This window comes from Hypanus sabinus, chromosome 1, assembly GCF_030144855.1.
Source record: "Hypanus sabinus isolate sHypSab1 chromosome 1, sHypSab1.hap1, whole genome shotgun sequence".
In the NCBI taxonomy this organism is placed as follows: Eukaryota; Metazoa; Chordata; class Chondrichthyes; order Myliobatiformes; family Dasyatidae; genus Hypanus; species Hypanus sabinus.
The window spans coordinates 130315611-130336612 of record NC_082706.1 but is presented as its reverse complement, the minus strand read 5'-3'; the positions used below and the strand labels follow the sequence as shown (position 1 = coordinate 130336612).

The 21002-nt window shown below is 39.9% G+C and overlaps 1 protein-coding gene and 1 long non-coding RNA gene across 2 annotated transcripts in view; one reads left to right on the top strand and one right to left on the bottom strand.

The window, feature by feature from the left end:
• Positions 1–21002, top strand: part of LOC132397577 (piezo-type mechanosensitive ion channel component 2-like) — a 566872-nt gene that overhangs the window by 410430 nt on the left and 135440 nt on the right. The window contains exons 9-16 of the mRNA XM_059976392.1: positions 1286–1420; positions 4893–4931; positions 9951–10077; positions 11778–11896; positions 15369–15611; positions 16334–16445; positions 16812–16993; positions 20275–20423. Coding sequence (XP_059832375.1) covers positions 1286–1420; positions 4893–4931; positions 9951–10077; positions 11778–11896; positions 15369–15611; positions 16334–16445; positions 16812–16993; positions 20275–20423 — 1106 coding nt within the window. The remainder of the gene's footprint in view (positions 1–1285; positions 1421–4892; positions 4932–9950; positions 10078–11777; positions 11897–15368; positions 15612–16333; positions 16446–16811; positions 16994–20274; positions 20424–21002) is intronic.
• LOC132397593 (uncharacterized) lies at positions 13665–16182 on the bottom strand. Its single transcript, XR_009513412.1, has 3 exons — positions 16149–16182; positions 15401–15569; positions 13665–13894 (listed from the first exon to the last, which is right to left on the bottom strand). It is a non-coding gene; the product is annotated as an uncharacterized LOC132397593 (long non-coding RNA).

The window sequence follows — 21002 nt, the reverse complement described above, 5'->3', positions numbered from 1 at the left end:
AAGCATTCCTTTTGAGAGGAATAGAATATATAAGAAAGGATGTAATGTTGAGCCTTTATAAAGCATTGCTGAGGCCTCACTTGGAGTATTGTGAGGAGGTTTGGGCCCCTTATCTTAGAAAAAATGTGCTGAAGCTGGAGAGGGTTCAAAGGAGGTTCACAAAAATGATTCCAGGATTTAATGGCTTGCCATATGAAGAGTGTCTGATGGCTCTAGGCCTGTATTCACTAGAATTCAGAACATTGAGTGGTCACCTCATTGAAACCTATTGAATGGTGAAAGACCTTGATAGAGTGTCAATGGAGAGGTTGTTTCCCATGGTGGGAGAGTCTAAGACTGGAGGACACAGCCTCAGAATAGAGGGGCGTTCCTTTATAACAGAGTTGAGGCGGAATTTCTTTAGCCAGAGAGTGCTGAAGCTGTGGATTTTTTTGCAGCTGTGGAGGCCAAGTCTTTATGTATATTTAAGGCAGAGGTTGATAGATTCTTAATTGGTCAGGGCATGAAGGGATACAGGGAGAAGGCAGGAGATGGGGGCTGAGAGGAAAATTGGATCAGCCTTGATGAAATGGCGGAGCAGACTCGACAGGCCAAATGGCCTAATTCTGTTCCTATATCTTCTGGTCTTGTCACATTTTTATACCCTTAAGACCAACAGCAAAAGTAGGTGATTCAATATGGTATCAATAGTTACAATGACATCATTTACCTCACTATTTTGTGTTGACAATTCTTCCTTTAAATTGCATATCTACAGTTGGAAAAAACCTCTGAAAGTTCAAATACCCTTGCTGGGACACTTTCCCAAACTTACTTACAATGGTGCAAATTACTTAAATCCATAGTTACCTGGATTGTTGCAGGCCAATTAACACAACTCCATTGTTTTAACGTCTGGCTGGTCACCATTTGCAAATCATCTTTTCGTCTGAGGGCCAGTTTAACTTCAATTTACTGCTTGCAATTTACAAAAAGAACTGCAGACTAGTTCTTTCATAAATGAATATCTGCTATGATGAATAAGCTCTCCTTGAGCGTCCAGCCAGGTACTGGTATCGATTTTAACCAATGTTTCAATGACAAACTCTACTGTGTTCATCCTTGATGTGTCCTCCTTGATGAAGATGGCAGAGTTTGTCATGGAAGCTTGGAAGCCTGAGAAGAGTTTATTCACCATATATGTCAGGAAAGCACTAGATCCTTTTAAAATTCTGCTATATTTAGAATACTTGCCAATGCATGTGATAACTTTGCAAAATCCTATTTTGTTAAATCACTTTTACAGAATAACCAAGAGGGAGAAAACAATGAAAATGAGGAAGAAGGAGAAAAAGACCTGCTTGGAAATGATTTACCAGTCACTGCTGAAGTGAGACGTAGTCTGTGGTATTCAGCACATTATGCAACAGATGAAAGAAGGGTAGGTACCTTTAAAATACCATACTCCAAATGGAGAACATTCATATTCAATCTCAGTAATGTCAGCATATTCTTCAGAATTTTTAAGGAGATACTTTTTAAATTAGATTCTTTGTATTAGAACACACAGTTTATGTGTCTGTAGCCATTTCCTGTCTGTTTTGCATACACTAATATGAACATACACTGAGATATCTTCCATACAATATTGTTTAGATCAGTCATACTCAGAAAAAGTATTAGACATTTGATAGGTTAAAATTTGGCTCAGTGTGTTCAGTGACAGTTTTGCATGTAGATCAGATTGATGAGAGCTGTTCTAAAAGCTGGATTGCTTAATTACTTTTTTTGAGACACATGCTTTTAATTGTTTTTATACGGATTAGGGTAATACTTAAATGTATTTGCAAGAGCTTTCCAGGTTTACAGTGCATCAATGAGCACTACAGAGTATACTTTACAGAGTGGTCTGTTTATAAGCCTGTTATAAAGAAAGAAGAGATGAGACATTGAGGGTGTGTTATTTTATATAATTGAATAGAAAATTCTCCTGTAGCTGAAATCTCTTTGCATCCAGCTTGGCTAAGATTAAGCCACAAAATCACCTCAGAAGTAACAGTCAATTTTTATTTTTAAACAATTTTTTAGAACTTTTAAGAATAGGTGCATAGGTGACATAAAATGAAATATACAGAGGTAACACTCTTTCAGCAGATCTCTGTTGCTATTTAAATTTCAAAGGAGTTTCCTTTCACTCAGCTTTGACTCCCCTTATCAGATTTCCTTCAATTCTCAATCCTCTTTTTGAACCTATCTAGATTTTCTTTTGATCTGCTCTTAGTGGATCAGTTCTTTCCATCGTTTCCTTGTGGTAGCAAGTTCAATGTTCCTAATTTTCTACAAATAAAAAATAAAATGCTGCAGTTATTGGGCATCTGAATTAAAGCAGGGCATGCTGTAAACACTCAGCAGATCTCACAGCATCAAAGGAGAGTGCACTAACATTTCAATTTGATACTTTTCATCAGAACTTGTCGAAGTGCTGGGAAGTCATCAACCTGAGCAGGTTGCATAGACTTTGGAAATGGGCACAGAAGTGGCTTGATAGGGCACTGCCTGCATTAGAGGGTATGAGCTGAAAAGTGGTTGGACAAATTCTGGAGGGTTGGAGGCTGAGGGAAAACCTGATAGAAGTTTACAAACTTATGAGAGGCAATGATGGAGTAGACAGGCAGAATCTTTTTTTTCCAGGGTTGAAATGTCAAATTCTAGAGGATCTGCATTAAATTAAGAGTGGGAATGTTTAAAGATGATGTGTGGGGCACTGAGGGTGCTTGAAATGGGCTGCTGGTGTGGAGTGGGGGGATATTGTAGAGGTAGCTGCAATAGTGATGTTGGGAAGTTTTTAGATAGGTGAGTGAGTATGCAGGGAATGGATGGATATAGATCATGAGCAAACAGAAGAGATTTAGTTTAATATGGCATTGTGTTCAGTGCAGACAAGTATTGGCTGAAGGATCTGTTCTGTGCTGTACTGTTGAACATTTTATCTGTTCTGATGGGAAGTTATCTGAAGCATTAACTCTCTCCCTCTTCAGATACGGCCTGACTTACTGAATATTTCCAGCATCTTTAGTTTCATTTGACTCTAAATGAGTTCCCCCTGAATTTCCGTGTTGGGCTTATAGTGACTATCTTTTATTTATGGCCCCTTGTTTTTCTGCAACAAGCAAGTGGAAACATCTCCTCTTGGAATTATTGCATCACCTCACCCTCCTCTCTCTGTCCTTCCAGCCCCTCTACCCCTCCCTTATGATCCTCCCTCTCATCTTCAGTACCAAGCACCTAATTAGAAGAAGGTATTTTGTCAGAAATACTGACATACATTTTTGAAACTTCTTTCAATTTGTGTGGCTCAGCCTGTATCATAACTGAGCCCTGGGATTAGGGCATTATTATCTGCCAATGCATTGGGATTCAGACGCACAGTTATGGTACAGTGATGTCATTAAAGTCAGACTCATTATCAAGAAGTTCATTTAACATTGTCTGCAGTCATATCAGCTGAATTTGAAAAAAGTCTTATGTAGTTTATAATTGGTCTGATTGTAATTCATCATTTTACCAGTATCACTCAGAGATCATGGAAGTGAATAGATTGAAAAAAGAATATGATACAGAAAAGTGGAGTTATACAAAGCAGCTTGCCATGTGGTCACAGTCCATGTGAACATTGCTTTAGTTACGCACTCAAAATTTAATAGTAAGCACAGTAGCCACAATACTGATGGGTGCATATTTACAATCATTGTCCAGAATTCAGTAGCAAAGGAAGTAAAATTCACATTGAATAAAAGGTTATTGCTTTCTCTCTTGTAATGTTACTAACAAAGGCACACCAGTGTTTGAACTATACAATACATGCTTACATTTGCCGATGTGAATGAGTACTTTCTGAATAGTAGTATTTGTTAACTCTATTTTCTTTATTAATCAGAAAATTAATTGTTCATCTCTGTGTCTAGTTTCTTAGACCAACATTAATAACTGTTCTGCAGAGGTTCAAGTGACCTAGGTTGCAGTCATTGGCTGAATACTTTCCTGTTAGTTCTGAAGATCAGCTCACTTTTGTGGCTATAAGACATAAGAGCAGAAATAGGCCATTTGGCCATTCAAGTCTACTCCACAACAATATGGCAGGAAGGACTGAGAGGAGGGTTAGAGTAACCTGTTTGACTCAGGTATTCATTGAGATTGGCTCTGTTTGGACCCATTTGTTGGGATTGAGAGGGACAGCCTGCTCTTCAGGTCTGAATGATTCAGAACCACCACTGGATTTAGTAGTAGAGCAGGAGGTCAGAGTGCAGGTAACTGACCTTCAGCACACCATCTGCATTTCCTTTTGGACTGTACAGAGGTAGAAATAAGGATTTATGGAACATTAGAGTCATACAGAGCAGCACGGAAACAGGCCTTTTGGTCTAAGTGGTCTGACCAGGATCCCCATATACGCTCATCCCATTTGCCTGCATTTGACCCAGATCCCTCAAGCATTTAAGGACATCTGCACTTGAGTTTGATCTGTCCAATTTGTACTATTTATAAACCGTTTCATCCATTAAGTTTTCTTCTCCATTTAAATTTTCCTAATGCAGAGTTTCACCTGCCTCTGCTACACATCAAACATTTGGACTGGAAACATGAAAATGAATTTGCCTTATACAGTAACAAAAACTGATCCCAAAATCAATTGCAGCATTTTCTATTATCTCATTGTATGCCGATATACTTTGGCCAATCTATGGTCAGTAAACAGATTTTCGTATATGGAGAAAGTATTAAAGATTTGTAACCACACTCTTCCTTTAGATGTATTTGAGGTTTATTGAAATAAGCTATAATTGCTGAAAATTCTATGTATGCATGGACCATTGCATGCTTGATTGTAACATTTTCATCTCTGTCTCTTCCAGCTCCTTACGATTACCCATGATGACACCCCCTTCTCTGAAGTTAGTAAACCTGATTTAGAAATCTATGGTTGCCAGACTTGTAAGACTAGATTTTCAAATCATCTACAACTATTTACTCTTCAAGTTTTGTTTTGTATCACATTGTTTCCATTCAATAATGTTCTGTAGAAAAAAATACTGTGCTCTCACAAGGGTATATTGGCATTCTTTATCCCAAGAACAATTTCCTAATTATCATTTACATATTCCTCCCATAAATCTTGCACATTTAACACTGAGAATGAATTCCTATGTATAGCAGGGCTATCTGAGCAAAATAAAAGATATCTGGAATGTTTGTAATGCAAACCAATTGTTCAGTAGGTGAATGTGATATAAGTTGTGCCAGAAGTTACTAAAACATTACTTTCTTTTACCAATGTCTAACACACAGTAGTTAATAATTGCATGTTGACATCAAACTTGTTATAATTGCAAATTTACTTAAAGCAGAGGGAAAAAAGCTGCTGGCAATATGAAATAGTATCAATACTTTAGATCAGGCTGCACCTATGGAAAGACAAACATCAAATCTGTTTTTTTTCTCTCTCTCCCCACTGGTGCTGTCTGGCATTTTTCATTTTTTAGATTTATTGTATTTTGAATTAAAATGTGAAGTTCAGTGACAGCACTCTAACCTCTCCATGACATGATACATTCAGAGATCTGAACTGTCCATCTTTGGACTAAACATTCAATGAAGTCTTTACACTTACCAAAATAAGAAGATATCATTATGAATAAGACCAGTAGTTTTTGCCCAGAACCTTAGCAATAATTACCTCTAAATGATACCTTCTAACAGATTCTGACTTTTAGTAATTTCTCTCTCCTCTCCTCCTTTCATCCATCCCATTTCTGGCTTCCCACTTACTCTTTCTCTTCACTTGCCCATTTGCACCCTCCTCCTTCCCTTTCTCCCATGGTCCACTATCCTCTCCTATCAGATTCCCTCTTCTTCCACCTACTGCTTTACCACTTCCACCCATCACCTCCCAGATTCTCACCCCATCACCCTTCGCCCACCCACCTACCTTCCCACTCCTAGCTTGTGCTTCCTCCCCCCCCACCCTTCATATTCTGGCTTTTTGCCCCTTCCTATCCAGTCCTGGGGAATGGTCTTGGCCTGAAACATTGAGAATTTATTCCCTTCTATAGGTGCTGCCTGACCCGCTGAGTTCCTCCAGGTCAAGAAAGAGAGTCAGTATTTTAGATCAGAACTGAGAGGGAGAGGATAGAAGCTGCAGGGAAAGTGGGAGAGGGAGGATATATTTGAAAGGACGAAACTGGAGTAAGCATGGGGACAATCTGTAAACAAGGTAAATGGAAGCAACACATAGAAAAAGCTGGAAGAATTCAGCAGCTTAAATGACATCTATGAAAATGAACTAACAGCCGATGTTTCAGGCTGAGATCCTTCAATCAGGACTAGAAAGCAAGGGAGAAAACACTAGAATAAAAAGACTGGAGAAAGGAAATACAAGCTAGGAGATGATAGGTGAAGCCAGATGGGTGCGAAAGGGAGAAAACTGGAGGAAAAGGAATGTGATAGGTGAGGAGAGTGGGCCGTAGCAGAAAGGGAAGGAAGAGAGGTACCAGCCTGGGTGCCTGGGTGAGTACATGAAGGGTCAGAGGGCAGCCGAGATCACAGAGGGGGAGCAGTGAGAGAGGGTCTCACTGAACTTTTGTAGAAGAGAAGATCTAAACTTCTTAAGGGTAAGCATACCTCAAAGGGACTTTGCAGTGGGGCAACCGATTATAAACACAAGAGATTCTGCAAAATCTGGAAATCCAGAGCAACACACACAAAATGCTGGAGGAACTCGGCAGGCCAGGCAACATCTATTGAAATGAATAAACAGTTCGCATTGCAGGCTGAGACGTTTCATCAGGACTGGAAAGGAAGGGGGAAGATGCCAGAATAAAAAGGTGGGGGGAAGGCGAATGAGGAACGGAAGCAGTTACGAATGAGAACATTGACGGGTGGGCATTTCCATTAAGATGGTCACACGCTTAGTTACAAAAGCCTCTCTAGGTCCAATAAATGGTGCAAATATATGTCTTAAATGTTTTTCTTGTGATTGCAAGACCCTTTTGGACATGAGTAATATAAAATGCTGCTAGCCCGTTTCAGTGATTCATTGATGAGACACGTGGCAGGGAAGCTGCATGACCTTGGTTGTTACACAGACCAAGCCCTAACATCGCCTGTAACAGCCACCCAGAGGAAGAGGTGTCAGAGGTGGTGTGGGAGAGTAAGAGGCATGGAAGGCACGATGGAATTCGAGCTGGGTTGGGGCTGGCCCGTCCCATTGGTACTGCTCTCCAGTGGTTGCTCCCTGGAAGACAAGCTGATTTGCCATCATCTTCTGAACCAGCTCGAGATGAGAAACTGCTGTGTACTTGCTCTGGCAGAAACATGGCTCCAGGACAACCTCCCATGCACCATCAGTCTTCAGACCAAGCCCCTCAGGGACTTGTGCTGATACTACTTTTTGTGACTGAATGTGTTATTGTAACTATGTATGTTTTTTTGTAACTGTACAGTGGCACTAGAAAGTTTGTGAATCCTGTAGAATTTTCTCTTTTTCTGCATAAATATGACCTAAAATGTAATCAGATCTTTAGGTAAATCATAAAGCTACAGAAAGAGAACCCAATTAAGTAAATAACACAATAAACATTATACTTGTTTATTTATTTATTGAGAAAAATGATCCAATATTACATATATTTGTTGGAAAAGAATGTAAAACTTTTTGAGTAACTAGTGTGAACCCCTTGTACAGTAATTACTTAAACCAAACATTTCTGGTAACTGTTGATCAGTCCTGCACATTGGCTTGGAAGAATTTTAGGCCATTCCTCTTAACAAAACTGTTTCAACTCTGGGATGTTGGTGGACTTTTTTGCATGAATAGCTTGCTTCAAGTCCTTCCACAACTTTTCTGTAGGATTAAGATCAGGATTTTGACTCAGCCATTCCAAATCATGAGTTTTCTTCTTTTAAACCATTCTATTGTTGATTAACACTTGTCTTTCAAATCATTTCCTCATTGCATTATCCAACTTCTATTGAGCTTCAGGTGACAGACCGCTACTCTGACATTCTCCTGTAAAATGTCTTGATACAATTTTGAATTCATTGTTCCCTCAATATTGCAAGTTGTCCAGGCCCTGAGGCAGCAAAGCAGCCCCAAACCACGATGCTCCTTTCACCATGCTTCACAGTTGGGATCAGGTTTTGGTGTTGGTCTGCTTTTTCCTCCAAACATCGCAATGTGCATATGTGCATTTCTGCCAAAAAGTTCAACTTTTCTCTCATCAGCCCACAGAACATTGTCCTAGAAGCATTATAAAATATCCAGCTGGTCTTTTGCAAACCTGAGATGTGCTTCAGTGTTTTTTCATTTGGAGAGCAGTGGTTTCCTCCGTGGTGTCTTCCATGAACACCATTCTTGATTAGTGTTTTTCAGTGGACACATAAACAAAGACTTTAGCAAGTTCTATAGAAGAATGTAAGTCTTTTGCTGTGACCCTTGGGTTCTTTTTCTTCTCTTTCAGTATTGCACATTGTGCTCGTGGTGTGATCTTTGCAGGATGCCCACTCCGAGGGAGAGTAGCAACAGTACCGAATTTCCTCCATTCGTAGGCAATACCTTTTACTTTGAACTGATGAGCACTCAGGTTTTAGAAATGCTTTGGTAGCCTTTTCCAGCATGCACCTCTACAATTCTTCTTCTAAGGTCCTCTGAAAGATGTTTTGATTAAGGCAAGATCTTTCTTGAGAAGACCTGGCTCTGTCAGTAGCCTGACCTTTGTGTGTCTTTTTTTTCTAGAGCAGGGCACCTCTCCAGCCCAAGTCTCTAATCTCATCTCATTGATTGGACCATCTGACTCCAAGTAGCATTTGGAGAAGGCATTACCCTGGAGGTTCACATACTTTTTCCAATGAATACATGTGATATTGGAACGTTTTTTTTTCAATAAGTAAATGAACAAGTATCAAAAACAAGAGAAAATCTGCAGATGCTGGAAATCTGAGCAACGCTCACAAAATGCTGGAGGAACTCAACTGGCCAGGGAGCATCTATGGAAAAATGCACACAGTGTTTCAGGTCGAAAGGGTTTCTGTCCGAAATGTCAACTGTACTAATTAACTCCCTCCTTATTTTTGTTTCTAGAGAGCAATTCAATAGATGTGAGAAGTAGTGTAATAAAGTCAAAGATTCATGGTTACAGCTTAGAAACTGCCCCTCCAGCCCTACTTGGTCCATATTAACCAAGCTTCCAGTTCAAGCTCATCCCATTTGCTAGTGTTTAGCCCATATCATCCAAAACCATTCCTATCCAACTGTCTTAAAAATAGTTATTATATCTGCCTCAGCCACATACATACAACCTTTTTAATAAATAGGTTGTTCTTCAAGTTCCTATTAAATCTTGCTCCTGTCATCTTAAACCTATGCTCTCCAGCTCTTGATTCCCCAACAAAGAGAAAAAATTCATTCAGCCTGTCTATACCCCTCATGTCATTGCATTGTGAAAGCTCTTTTAAACAGGGAATTTGGAAACAGTGTGAAGATATCTGATACTGTTTATTTGAGAATAAACACTATGGAAGATGGAAATCTGAAAAATGAAACGCTGGTCACGTAGTGCCTATGGAAAGTGAAACAGAGTTAAAATTTCCTGTCAAAGACTCTTTATTTGAACTAGAAAAAAAAAGAGTACAAATTGGTTTTAAGTTATAGAAAAGGGAGGGATAGGACAAAGGGCAAGATCTTATCAAAGACCAGAAGAAAAGCTAAAAGCACTAAGGATGAACAATGGAAAAGAAGCAATAGGAGATCTCACCTGAGAGAGAAGCAGAACTTACTTGAGTTTGATGTTTCTGTAAGAAAAGTGACAGTGAATTCAACAGAATTTGAAAATCAAAACAACAATTCAGAGGAAATGTTGACTGCATGTTTGGCTTCCTTCACTGGTCTCCTAAGAAATGTTTCCCTCTCCTTCCAGTCCTTGATAACGACAGTGAATGGGAATCCTTCAGACTACAATGGAGTGCAAGGTGAAAATGGTCCGGTCTCACTAGAGATGTACTCCACTCCACAATACAAATGGGAAGTGGGAAATGTATCTCCTGGTAAGTTCAATGATGAGTGCTACTGAATTTCTGTTATATTTTCCAAACAGTCAGCCCAAGAGTGGTAATTAGTTCTGGGTGAAAATTGGTCTGAAGTGAACTCAGTTGAATGAAACCAATGTTTTCAGTAGTCTTGGGAGATTTGTTTCCCATAGTGAATCCAACTCGGGCAGTGTATAGCTTTATCTGATTAACATAAATTTACAATGGTTGGCCCGGTTAAATATGTCCTATATGATAACTACTAAGATGATGGGGCTGAGGATGTCTTGGATATGATTTCTTGAGTTTCATTACTTAGTTTTTCACTGTCACTGTTGTAATACATGGTGATAGTTCTACAAGAATAACTGCCACTTGAACCTGAGTGGGTTTAAGCAGCAAATTCTAATATATGTTGAGTAGTAAAGCTATTACACCTCTGTGCTGCTAATTTAATGCATTAAGCTAACTGGGAAGTAATGAAAACAGCTATTTTCTCCCCCTGCTGAAAATCCAAGATGATTATTTTGTGTCTCTATGGTACAGATAAATATTTGACCAGATCTCCCTGAGTCTAGGCCCAAGGCCCACCTTTACCCTGTGTAGTGGCACCCACCTGCTTCCACCAGGGCTCCCTCTCATTAACCGCCCATAGCAGCAAGTTAGGAAGCAAAGCCTAAAGGAACACTAAGTATCAGGCAATGTATTGTGGAATGCCCCAGTCAAATTTGATAGAAGGCAATGCTAAGGCCAGGTTTTGGTATCACAGTAGAGCAGAGAGTTCTTTTCATAGTTTTGAATGTTCCTGACATTCAAAGACGCTTATAAGTACTAAAACTAATGTAAATTATTTAAAATAATATCATTCAAAAGTTTCAAAAATGCACAATATTTTGGTGACACATTAGCAATCAATAAAGATATTAAACTAAGGTCTTTAAAAACCATGACATGAAATTTTAAAAAGTAAATTGCCTTCAAATGTTACCTTTCCCATTCTACTACCGGAGAATCTTCTATGCGTGAAAGGGGTTTCTGGATCCACATAAATCCAGGTTTACCTCCATCCAGATGGCTGGACACTGTGAGTCTGTCAGAGAAATTCCTCAGCCCACACCGGCATTTTGGGTGGCAGGGTGGTGCAGTGAGTAAATCTCACTGTTCCAGGAACCCAGGTTCAATCCTGACATCGGTGTTTATACATCCTCCTTGTGACCTCTGCACTGTGTGTGTTCCAGCTTCCTCTCACATCCAAAAGATGTGTTGGTGAATTAGCGGCCGACTATAAACCACCTCTTGTGTGAATTAATGGCAGAAGGAATCAAAAGGGTGTTGATGGGCCTGGTCCAGGGAGAATAATTTTCAGGAGTACAAGGAAATAAGGAATTGGACCAAATGGATTGTTCCCAAGGGAGCCAGTATGAATTTGAGGGGCTGAGTAGCTTCCTTCTTTAGGTTGTTAGCTTAAGATTTTGAAGCATTGGGAAAAGAATTGCCATTATTTCAGTTATATATTTATGTTGTCATTCTATACCCACAGATTATATGTTACTTTGTTGATGGCTGATCTCTGTAATTTAAAACTAGCATGGTTTATCTTCAGGTATATTATGGTTGCCAGAGTCATTCAATGCCAGGGGAGGCCCTTCTGCTGATTAAATTTGTGGCAGGTTATGATAGACTTAACTGATTTAAATATTTTTGTTTGTTATTTCTAGACAAAGAGAGGGAAGAAAGTATTGTGGAAGAACCAGTTAACAGGAGACTCAACAGCCTTATCACTATTTTCCGTTTCATTATGAAGCAGAGTTATATTTGTGCGCTCATTGCCATGATGGTAAGTTGATAAAATTGGGAGCCTGATTCTTCATTCATCAAAGCTGTGTTAGTCTTTTACCCAGGGGGGAGGGGGAGGTACAATCTGGAAGGCATAAGTTTAAGTTGAGAGGTGAAAATTCTGAAGGGACCTGAGGAGCAATTTCTTTGCACAGAGTGGTCAATATGTGAAATGGGCTACCAGAGGAAGTGGTTATGGCAGGTAAAATGACATCATTTAAGAGACGTTTGGATAAGCACATGGATAATAGGGGTCTTAAAGAGATATGGGCCAAACATGAATGAATTAGACCATGGTGGGTAGTTAGATGTGTATAGATGAATTGGGCCAAATAACCTGTTTCTATGCTCAATTAATTTCTAAATTAATACTAGCTAAGCACAACTGTGCCTTGAGTATTGTTGTAGTGTGGAAATGTTTCAAGAGCCAAACAATACTCTCAAAAGGAGAGCTTTCCACAGTTTGTCCTGCACAGTATGTAGAAGGGGTCATGGTGCACCAACTCCTCCTCCCATGGTGGAGTGATTCTGCAGTCTTAACTCCCGCATTTGGATCCAATATTTGAAAAGTAAACTCAGAACTGTCTCAGTTTATGATCCTGAGGGCAGTCATTTGGAAATTGATGATGTTATTACCAGATCTGAGGTGAAATAGACTCGGAGCATTAGTATTAATCCATTTCAAAGTACAGTTATTATCAAAGTATGTATACATTATACAACCTTGAGTTTCATCTCCTAACAGGCAGCCACAAAACAAAGAAACCCAAAGGAACCCATTAAAAAAGGCCATCAAACGTTAAATGTGCAAAAACACAAACAAATTGTGCAAGCAATAACTAAGGGTCACGGAAGTGAGTTCACAGCCACAAAGCCAGTCATAGCCGATTCAAGAGCAGAGACAAGCAGCAAGCTGAACACGGGTCTCTGCTCCCGACACCCTAACCTTTCCAATCTGGCCTGCTGCTTAAATCAGCCGAACCTCATTTTGTTCCTCACCCTCAGGTCTGGACTCCGGTGCTTCAGTATGCTCTTGGATCTGGGTCCTGCTATTTTGATGCAACTCGTACCTGACCTTTCCAATCTGACCCGGCATTTAAATACGTCAAACTTTGACTCATTCCTCGCTCTTGGGCATGGGCCCCACCACCTCAATTGTGCCTAGCCTTGGCCTGCCTCTCCTCAGATCCTCATGTGCCGCCTCAAATCAGTTCCAACTCCACTCCCTCAATGGCCATACATTAACTCACTCCTCACTCTCAGGCCTGCACCCCAAGGCCTCAGTTTGGGCCATACCTGTTGCACCACAACCATCCAGACTGCAAAAAATGCCAGGTTGTATAGGGGGGGGGGGGGGGGTTCAAAAGCTCAACTCTGAAAGGGAAGTTACAGACTATTGATTGCAGTGATCATTTAGCAGAAAAAGTGTGATCCAAGGATAGCCATCATGGACTGCTAAGTCATGACCTCTGAAGCACACAACTCATTTTAAACATTACTGATGGGAACTAGATATTCCTTTATCATTCTGCCTCTCCAATACTTGCAGTGGCTCTTCCAAAATGTAATGCTGAGAACATCACAATCAGAATTGCCTGGGATAATTCAATGCATGTACTTTCTTTCAGTAGTCTTTTTACATTCTCCTGTCATGACATGATGATGAAATAATTTCCAGGTAATTTGGTATTATTCTGAAATTTTAATGTCTATCATCAGATATTTGAACAGTTCATTAGCCCATGAAGTCTATCGCATTTTGCCTTTGTGTATTTTTTTTGTCATTTATAGTAATTTTATGTCTTTTCACTGTACTGCTTCCACAAAACAACAAATTTCACATAATACAAGACAGGATGTCAGTTCCTGCACAGATTCCTATGTTTTGGAGGGCTCCAGGGGTACTTGGGTCAAGTTCCGTCGGAGATGCATATCTTAAGAACGTAAGAATCTACATCGAAGGAACTAGCTTCTTTAATCTTCTGGGACAGAGAATTCTCTGTAATGAAAGAAAATTATATGTAGCTTTTAAATAACTATCCCCTTAAATTGAAACTTCATACAAGATTCTCAACTTGTAAAATCATCTCAACCTCTACCCTGCCAAACCCGTTAGGATCTTACAGTATATGTTTCAATAAGATCATTCCTCATTCTTCTAAGCTCCAAAGAATGCAGACCCAAACTATTTACTCTGTGTTGAGAGGCATCCCTCATATTCCTGGAATTAGCCCAGTGAATCTCATTAGAGCTACATCCTTTCTTAGGCCAGAGGACCAGAATTGTGTATGGTACTCCCGATGTGGCCTCACCAGCGCCTTGCCCATTTATAACACAATTGTACTTCTGTTCTAATCCAATGTTCCTGAAAGCAGCACATTTTGGGGCCACCATTTTGAATCTCTGGAGTAGCAATACTGAAATGTTTTGAATACAGAGGTAAGAAAGTTCAAAATGTCCGGTGCCATGTTTCAAGGAAAAAAATTGCAAAAAATGCAATTGATTGCTTGCAGAAGTATATGAGGATAAAACAGTGACGTAGCCATGGAGTTATTTGTCACAGTTCCCAAGAGACAGGTTCAATCTCAAGCTCAGGTACTGTCCCCGTGAAGTTTGAATCTTCTCCCTGAGACCGCATGGGTTTCCTCCCACGTCCTAAAAATATTGGGGTGAGCAAGTTAATGAGTCTGTAGGTTAGTTGGGGAGTTGATGGGAATGAGAGAAGAGTAAAATAAGACAGGTGTAGAATAGTGCATACAGATGCTCGATGGTTGGCATGGAGCTAATGGAACAAATGGCCTATTTCCTTGCTACCTAATTCTACGACTCTACAGAACTGGAAACTACTAGACAGATCATTTTCCTCTTTATAATATTTGTGGTTGTCCTGTGTTGACTTCAATGAAGTATTCAGTCTTCTAACTGCCACTGATCTTCACAACTTTGCAAACATTTCATTCAGGTTGGTCTCATTATTATCCTCCTCAGCTACAGCCTATATATCCTTCTTATGCACCCTTTTTTCCTCTCCACTATGTCTTTTCTGGAGACTGATAAATCATCTTCTTAATCGTCTGTCACTGTCAATTTATAATGTTAAACTCTAATGTATTTTACCAGCCTGCTCTGTCCAACTCTATCCTCAAACCAATCAAACCAACATTTTCATTACTTCCATTGTGTTTCTTTGTATCTATTGCGAATGCCTACAAAAAAACTGAATCTCAAGGTAGTGTATGGAGGTGTATATGTACTTTGATTATAGATTTGCTTTACTTTGACTAATTACTGTGCCTTTAAGTTCAAGACTCCAGTTTCATACTCAAGTTTCTCTCTCAAACTACTGAAGATTTGACATTCTGTGTGTTTTAGCTTTCATCATTATCAGTTATATTCAGTTATACAGTATGTTCACTGAGGGAAATTTATTTTAGATATGAACAATTGTTAATCATCTTATTGCTTTCATCTAGGCTTGGAGTATTACCTACCATAGTTGGCTCACCTTTGTGTTGTTGATTTGGTCATGTGTACTGTGGATGATGCGAAACCGTCGACGATATGCAATGCTCACATCTCCATTCATGGTCTTCTATGGAAACATCCTGTTAACCCTACAATATATCTGGAGTCTCGACCTTACTGAAGATGAACTTCCTGAGCCATCTGGAGTACTGAAAAAGATGGAGACACCATGCGTTGAACTCGGTTCAAAGGTTTGTTTAACTAAAATAATATTACAAGATACCATTATGACTGTCTTGGAACTGATATCTGAATTCCGCTCTTTGCACCTTTGTCATTTGTCTAATTGTACAGTGTACTTAAAATGGAAAGTGCTAGCTATGCTCTATGAATCAAGTAGAATCTGGGGAAAGAGAAACAGAATTATCATTTCGTATTTTATTGTGTGTTTTAATAGCTACCTAATTTATTCAATGTGAATTATTGACTGTAATTTCCCTCGAGAAGGTTGTGGTCAGCTGCCCTCTTAGTCTGCTCTTCCCCGATGATGAATGTGGTGTGATGTTGTGGGAAGGGAGTTCCAATGAGGATGAAGGAATGGTGCTATAATTCCTCATTAGAGAAATCATTTTTAATTAAGGGTCCCAACAAGGAGTCTCAGCCCAAAACATCAACTGTTTATTTCCCTTCTAGAAACTGCCTAACTGGCTGAGTTTTGTCCAGCATTTAGTGTGCATTGCTAGGGATAAAGAGTGCCTGGAAGTGGGGTGGTGTTTAGATGTACTTACAATGGTGACTCTTCTTTATATGTGGGAGCTGCTGTCAGAATAGCCCGAAGTTAAATTGTACAAAGCAAGCTCAAAGTCTTAAACGTAAATCAAAGTTTTGTCTTTGCAGAAATGTATCTGCTTCTCTCAGCACATGATTAATTATTTCTTTGTTCAGATTAATCAGTATCCTCTTCTTTTAATAGATCCTGTGTGCATTGACCTTTTGGCTTTTGCTCCGTCAATATATTACTGAGCGTCGTGAAGCTGAAAAGAACAAAGGATCTCTCTTATCAGAAGTCAAAGTGGAAGAAAGTGGTAAAACAGATTGTTATATTGTTTGGGTTAGAATATTTGAGGAGCAATGTCTCACTTGGATTGACCCTGAGAACATTAAGAATCTTGACTTATTTAGCAAGAGGGAAAATAAAAATAGGCAAATTTTGGGTTTTATCAGGGAGACAATTGAGCAAATAGTCTAATCTCTCCATGATCTCCCCTCTGCCACAAATCTCTATTCCTCATCTACAACCATATAAATAAAAATCTGGCAAGTCCTTTGGAAGGCAACAGACCCATTCACTGTGTCATCACCGAGAACTAGAGGCAACAAACCTTCCTCTGGAAATGCAAAAAAGTTCAGTTAAAAGTTGTCAGATAACCTTGTCTTTTCTGTTTGTGCAGAAGATAGCCAGCAAGGCAAAGAGATAATGAAAGTATTAGGAAACCTGGTGATGGGAATGTTTGTCAAATATTGGATTTACATCTGTGGTGGAATGTTTTTCTTCGTGAGTTTTGAGGGCAAGATTGTCATGTACAAGATTATCTACATGATGCTGTTCCTGTTCTGTGTGGCTCTCTATCAGGTATGTATTCACGTAGTATCTCGGTCCTACATAAAAAATGAAATTTCATTTTAAGTTGGTGAGATTCCTTAATTAAAAGACACTTAAACATTTAATCAGAATCAGGTTTATTATTACCGGTATGTGACATGAAATTTGTTAACTTTGCAACAGCAGTTCAATGCAATACATAATATAGAAGGAAAATAAATCAATAAATCAACTACAGTATATGTATATTGAATAGATTAAAAATAGTACAAAAACCAGAAATACTGTATATTAAGAAAGTGAGTTAGTGTCCAAGGGTTCATTGTCCACTTAGGAATCGGTTGGCAGAGGGGAAGATGCTGTTGCTGAATTGCTGAGTGTGTGTCTTCAGGCTTCTGTATCTCCTACCTGATGGTAACAGTGAGAAAAAGGCATGTCCTGGGTGCTGGAAGTCCTTAATAATGGATGCTGCCTTTCTGAGACACCGCTCCCTGAAGATGTCCCGGATATGTTGAAGGCTAGTACCCAAGATGGAACTGATTAGATTTACAACCCTCAGCAGCTTCTTCCGATCCATTGCAGTAGCCCCCCCTCCCCCCCTCACCATTCCAGACAGTGATGCAGCCTGTCAGAATGCTCTCCATGGTATATCTATAGACATTTTTGAGTGTATTTGTTGACAAGCCCCTAATGAAGTATAGCTGCTGTCTTGCCCTCTTTATAACTACATCGATATGTTGGGACCAGGTTAGATCCTCAGAGATCTTGACAACAAGGAACTTGAAACTGCTCACTCTCTCCATTTTTGATCTTTCTATGAGGATTGGTATGTGTTTCTTTATCTTACCCTTCCTGCAGTCCACAATCAGCTCTTCTGTCTTACTGACGTTGAGTGCCAGGTTGTTGCTGCAGCACCACTCCATTAGTTGGCATATCTCACTCCTGCACGCCCTCTGTGGTGAACTACATATACCTGTCTGGACACGACCCCTGCTGACTGCTCCTGTGGCTCCTCCTACAGACCCCTGTATAAAGGCAATTGAGGTCTGAGCCCGGCCTCTCAGTCTCCAGGATGTAGTATGGTGGTCACTCACTGCTGGTTCCTTCTTTCAGTCAATAAAAGCCGATATCTTGCCTTTACGTCTCAGAGAGAGTTATTGATGGTGCATCACCCTCTCACCACCTGAGATTCTACCAACAATGGTTGTATCATCAGCAAATTTATAGGTGGTATTTGAGCTATGCCTAGCCACACAGTCATGTGTACACAGAGAGTAGAGCAGTGGGCTAAGCACACACCCCTGAGGTGCGCCAGTGTTGATCGTAAGTGAGGATGAGATGTTATCACCAATCCGCACAGATTGTGGTCTTCTGGTTAGGAAGTCAAGGATCCAATTGCAGAGGGATTATATCTAAAAGAGATATAATTGATATCATATATACAGTACACATTCTGACTTTTGACCTGTGGAATAAGTATTGGTAGGCTTGGGGAACAGATCTTTGAGAACCATTTCCCTTACTTGGTGAAATGCTGTCCAGGTGCACCAGATGCTTTTGTGGTCATTTGCTCCTGATTCTGAAGTATTTTTCCAGGCATAACACTTTTTCTCCCTGTTGACTGTTTTTTGTTGTAATTGGTGGAAAGGTGATTTGACAGAGAGCTAATACAATTTTGAGGCACCATTTTTATACTTCTGCACTTCCTGTAAATTGTTTATTTTCTTCAAGTCACCAGGTGATCAAAAAATGGATGAAAATGTAAAGTGACCAAATTGCAAATTGTACAAATGACGTGTGCTGGGCAACACATACAAAATACCGGAGAAACTCAGCAGGTCTGGCAGCATCTATGGAAATGAACAAATAGTTAATGTTTCAGGCTGAGACCCTTCTTCAGGTCTTTCTGCTCATTTCTGTGCTAGGTATCAGCAATACAAATGGGAATAAATTCTGTACCTCCTGCCCAGTGGGAACTGTGAAAAGGTGGCATGGCCTGGTGGGAATCTTTAATGTGGATGTAGCCTTCTTGAGGCAGCACCTGCTGCAGATGGCGTGGAGGGATGTGCCCATGATATATTAGGCAGAGTCCACAACTTGCAACTTCTTTCATTACAATGCATGCAAATTCCCATAACAGACAATGATGTGACCAGTAAGGATACCTTCAACAGTGCATCTGTAAAAATAATGTCATCAGTGACAAGCAGAACCTTCTTATCCTCCTAAGAAAGTAAATTTGCTGGCGAGCTTTTCTTCTGATTGAATCTAATGTTTTAGGAATACCTTTTAAAAATATTAAGGACCCTCACCTTCCCTTTTCTCATTACTACTATCAAGGAAGAGACACAGGAGCCTGAAGACACCCATTCAACATTTTAAGGACAGCTTCTTCCCCTCTGTCATCAGATTTCTGGAAAGTTAGTATCTCCTGGTTTCTGTATTTCCATCACTAAGGACTCTCACCATTTTGAGGCACCACCTTTTGGAGGTGTCCTCAATGGTGGAGGTTGTACCCTTGATGAAGCTGGCTGAGTCCACAACTCTGGGATGCCTCTTGCAATCCTGGGGATTGGAGCCTCTGTACCAGGCGATGATGCAACCCGTCTCAAACACATAGCACTACATCGACAAGAGAAACATAAACAACAATTGTACAACAGGTAACAAAGTTTTCCAGAGGAATCCTAAATCCCTGCTCTTCATTGCCCGTGCCACACTTAGCTCATTTCAATTGCAGGAAGTTCATGGGCTGCAAGACTTTCAGCAAAAATGTACTAAATGATGGATCCAGCACTGCCAATGTAATTTTTAAATACAGCTGTAGTGGGAATATGGAGTTAACATTTCTCCAAAACATGGAATGTGTTGAAAGGCTGTTACTCAAGGAAAAATTCAGACGATCCAATCAAGGGCTGAGAGTGTTGCCACTTTATAACACAGTATAAGAACCACTGCATCTAGCAACACACAGAACAAGCCCTCTTTTCCACTTAAATCATGCGTCCAAGCATTCCTCAATGAAATAGGTATTCAGTTTTCTTTAGCCTGTGATTTCCCAGCAGTAAACTATAAATTCTGGGAGTATACTTTAGGGAATTACAATGCCATAGACTTGATCTTACAACCATTCCTTGAGAGTGTGGCTGGCAATGGGAATTTGGTATTACTGTTCAGACCATGGTAGTTAAGAGGTTTATTTTGGAAACTGATGCAGGCAAATCCAGCGTTTCCAAATATCATAATTATTTATGTTACTTAATTCTGCTTTCCTTGGCTGCTTATACTTCTGAAGGCATTTTACTCCCCAGGTACATTATGATTGGTGGCGGCGGATCTTGAAGTACTTTTGGATTATTGTTGTCTCATACACAATGCTGGTCTTGATCCTGGTGTACACCTATCAGTTTGATTCATTCCCGTCTCTGTGGCAAAACATGACTGGAATGGATATTGAAAAGTGAGTAACTGAGAAATGACTTCGTACGCTGCACAAAATAATACTGCAGTAAAGCCCTGATAAACTCTCAGTGTCAGATTGGTGAATTTTCCTGACGATTGGAATATTGCATTCAATTCCAGTCACTCCATTACAGGAAGGACATGAAGGCTTTGCAGAGGTTTACCAGGATACTGCCTGGATTAAGAGGCATGTACTATAAGGAGAGGATGGACAAACATGCATTGTTTTCTCTGGAGCAGTGAGGCTGTGGGGAGATCTGACAGAAGATTATGAGAGGTGTAGATAGACACCAAGGTCAAAACATCTAATGCTAGGGAGCATGAATTTAAGATGAGAGGGGGTGAATTTAAGATGAGAGGGGGTAAATTCAAAGGAGATGTGCAGGGCAACTTATGCAAGAATGGTGGGTGCCTGGAATATGTGCCAAGGGTGGTGGTGGAGTCAAATACGATAGAGGTGTTCAAGAAACACTTAGGTCGGTAGATGAATATGAAGAGAATAGAGGGATATGGTCCTTGTTTTGGGAGAAGGGATTGGGGATTAGTTTAATAGGCATTTAATTACTGGTTTGGTTAG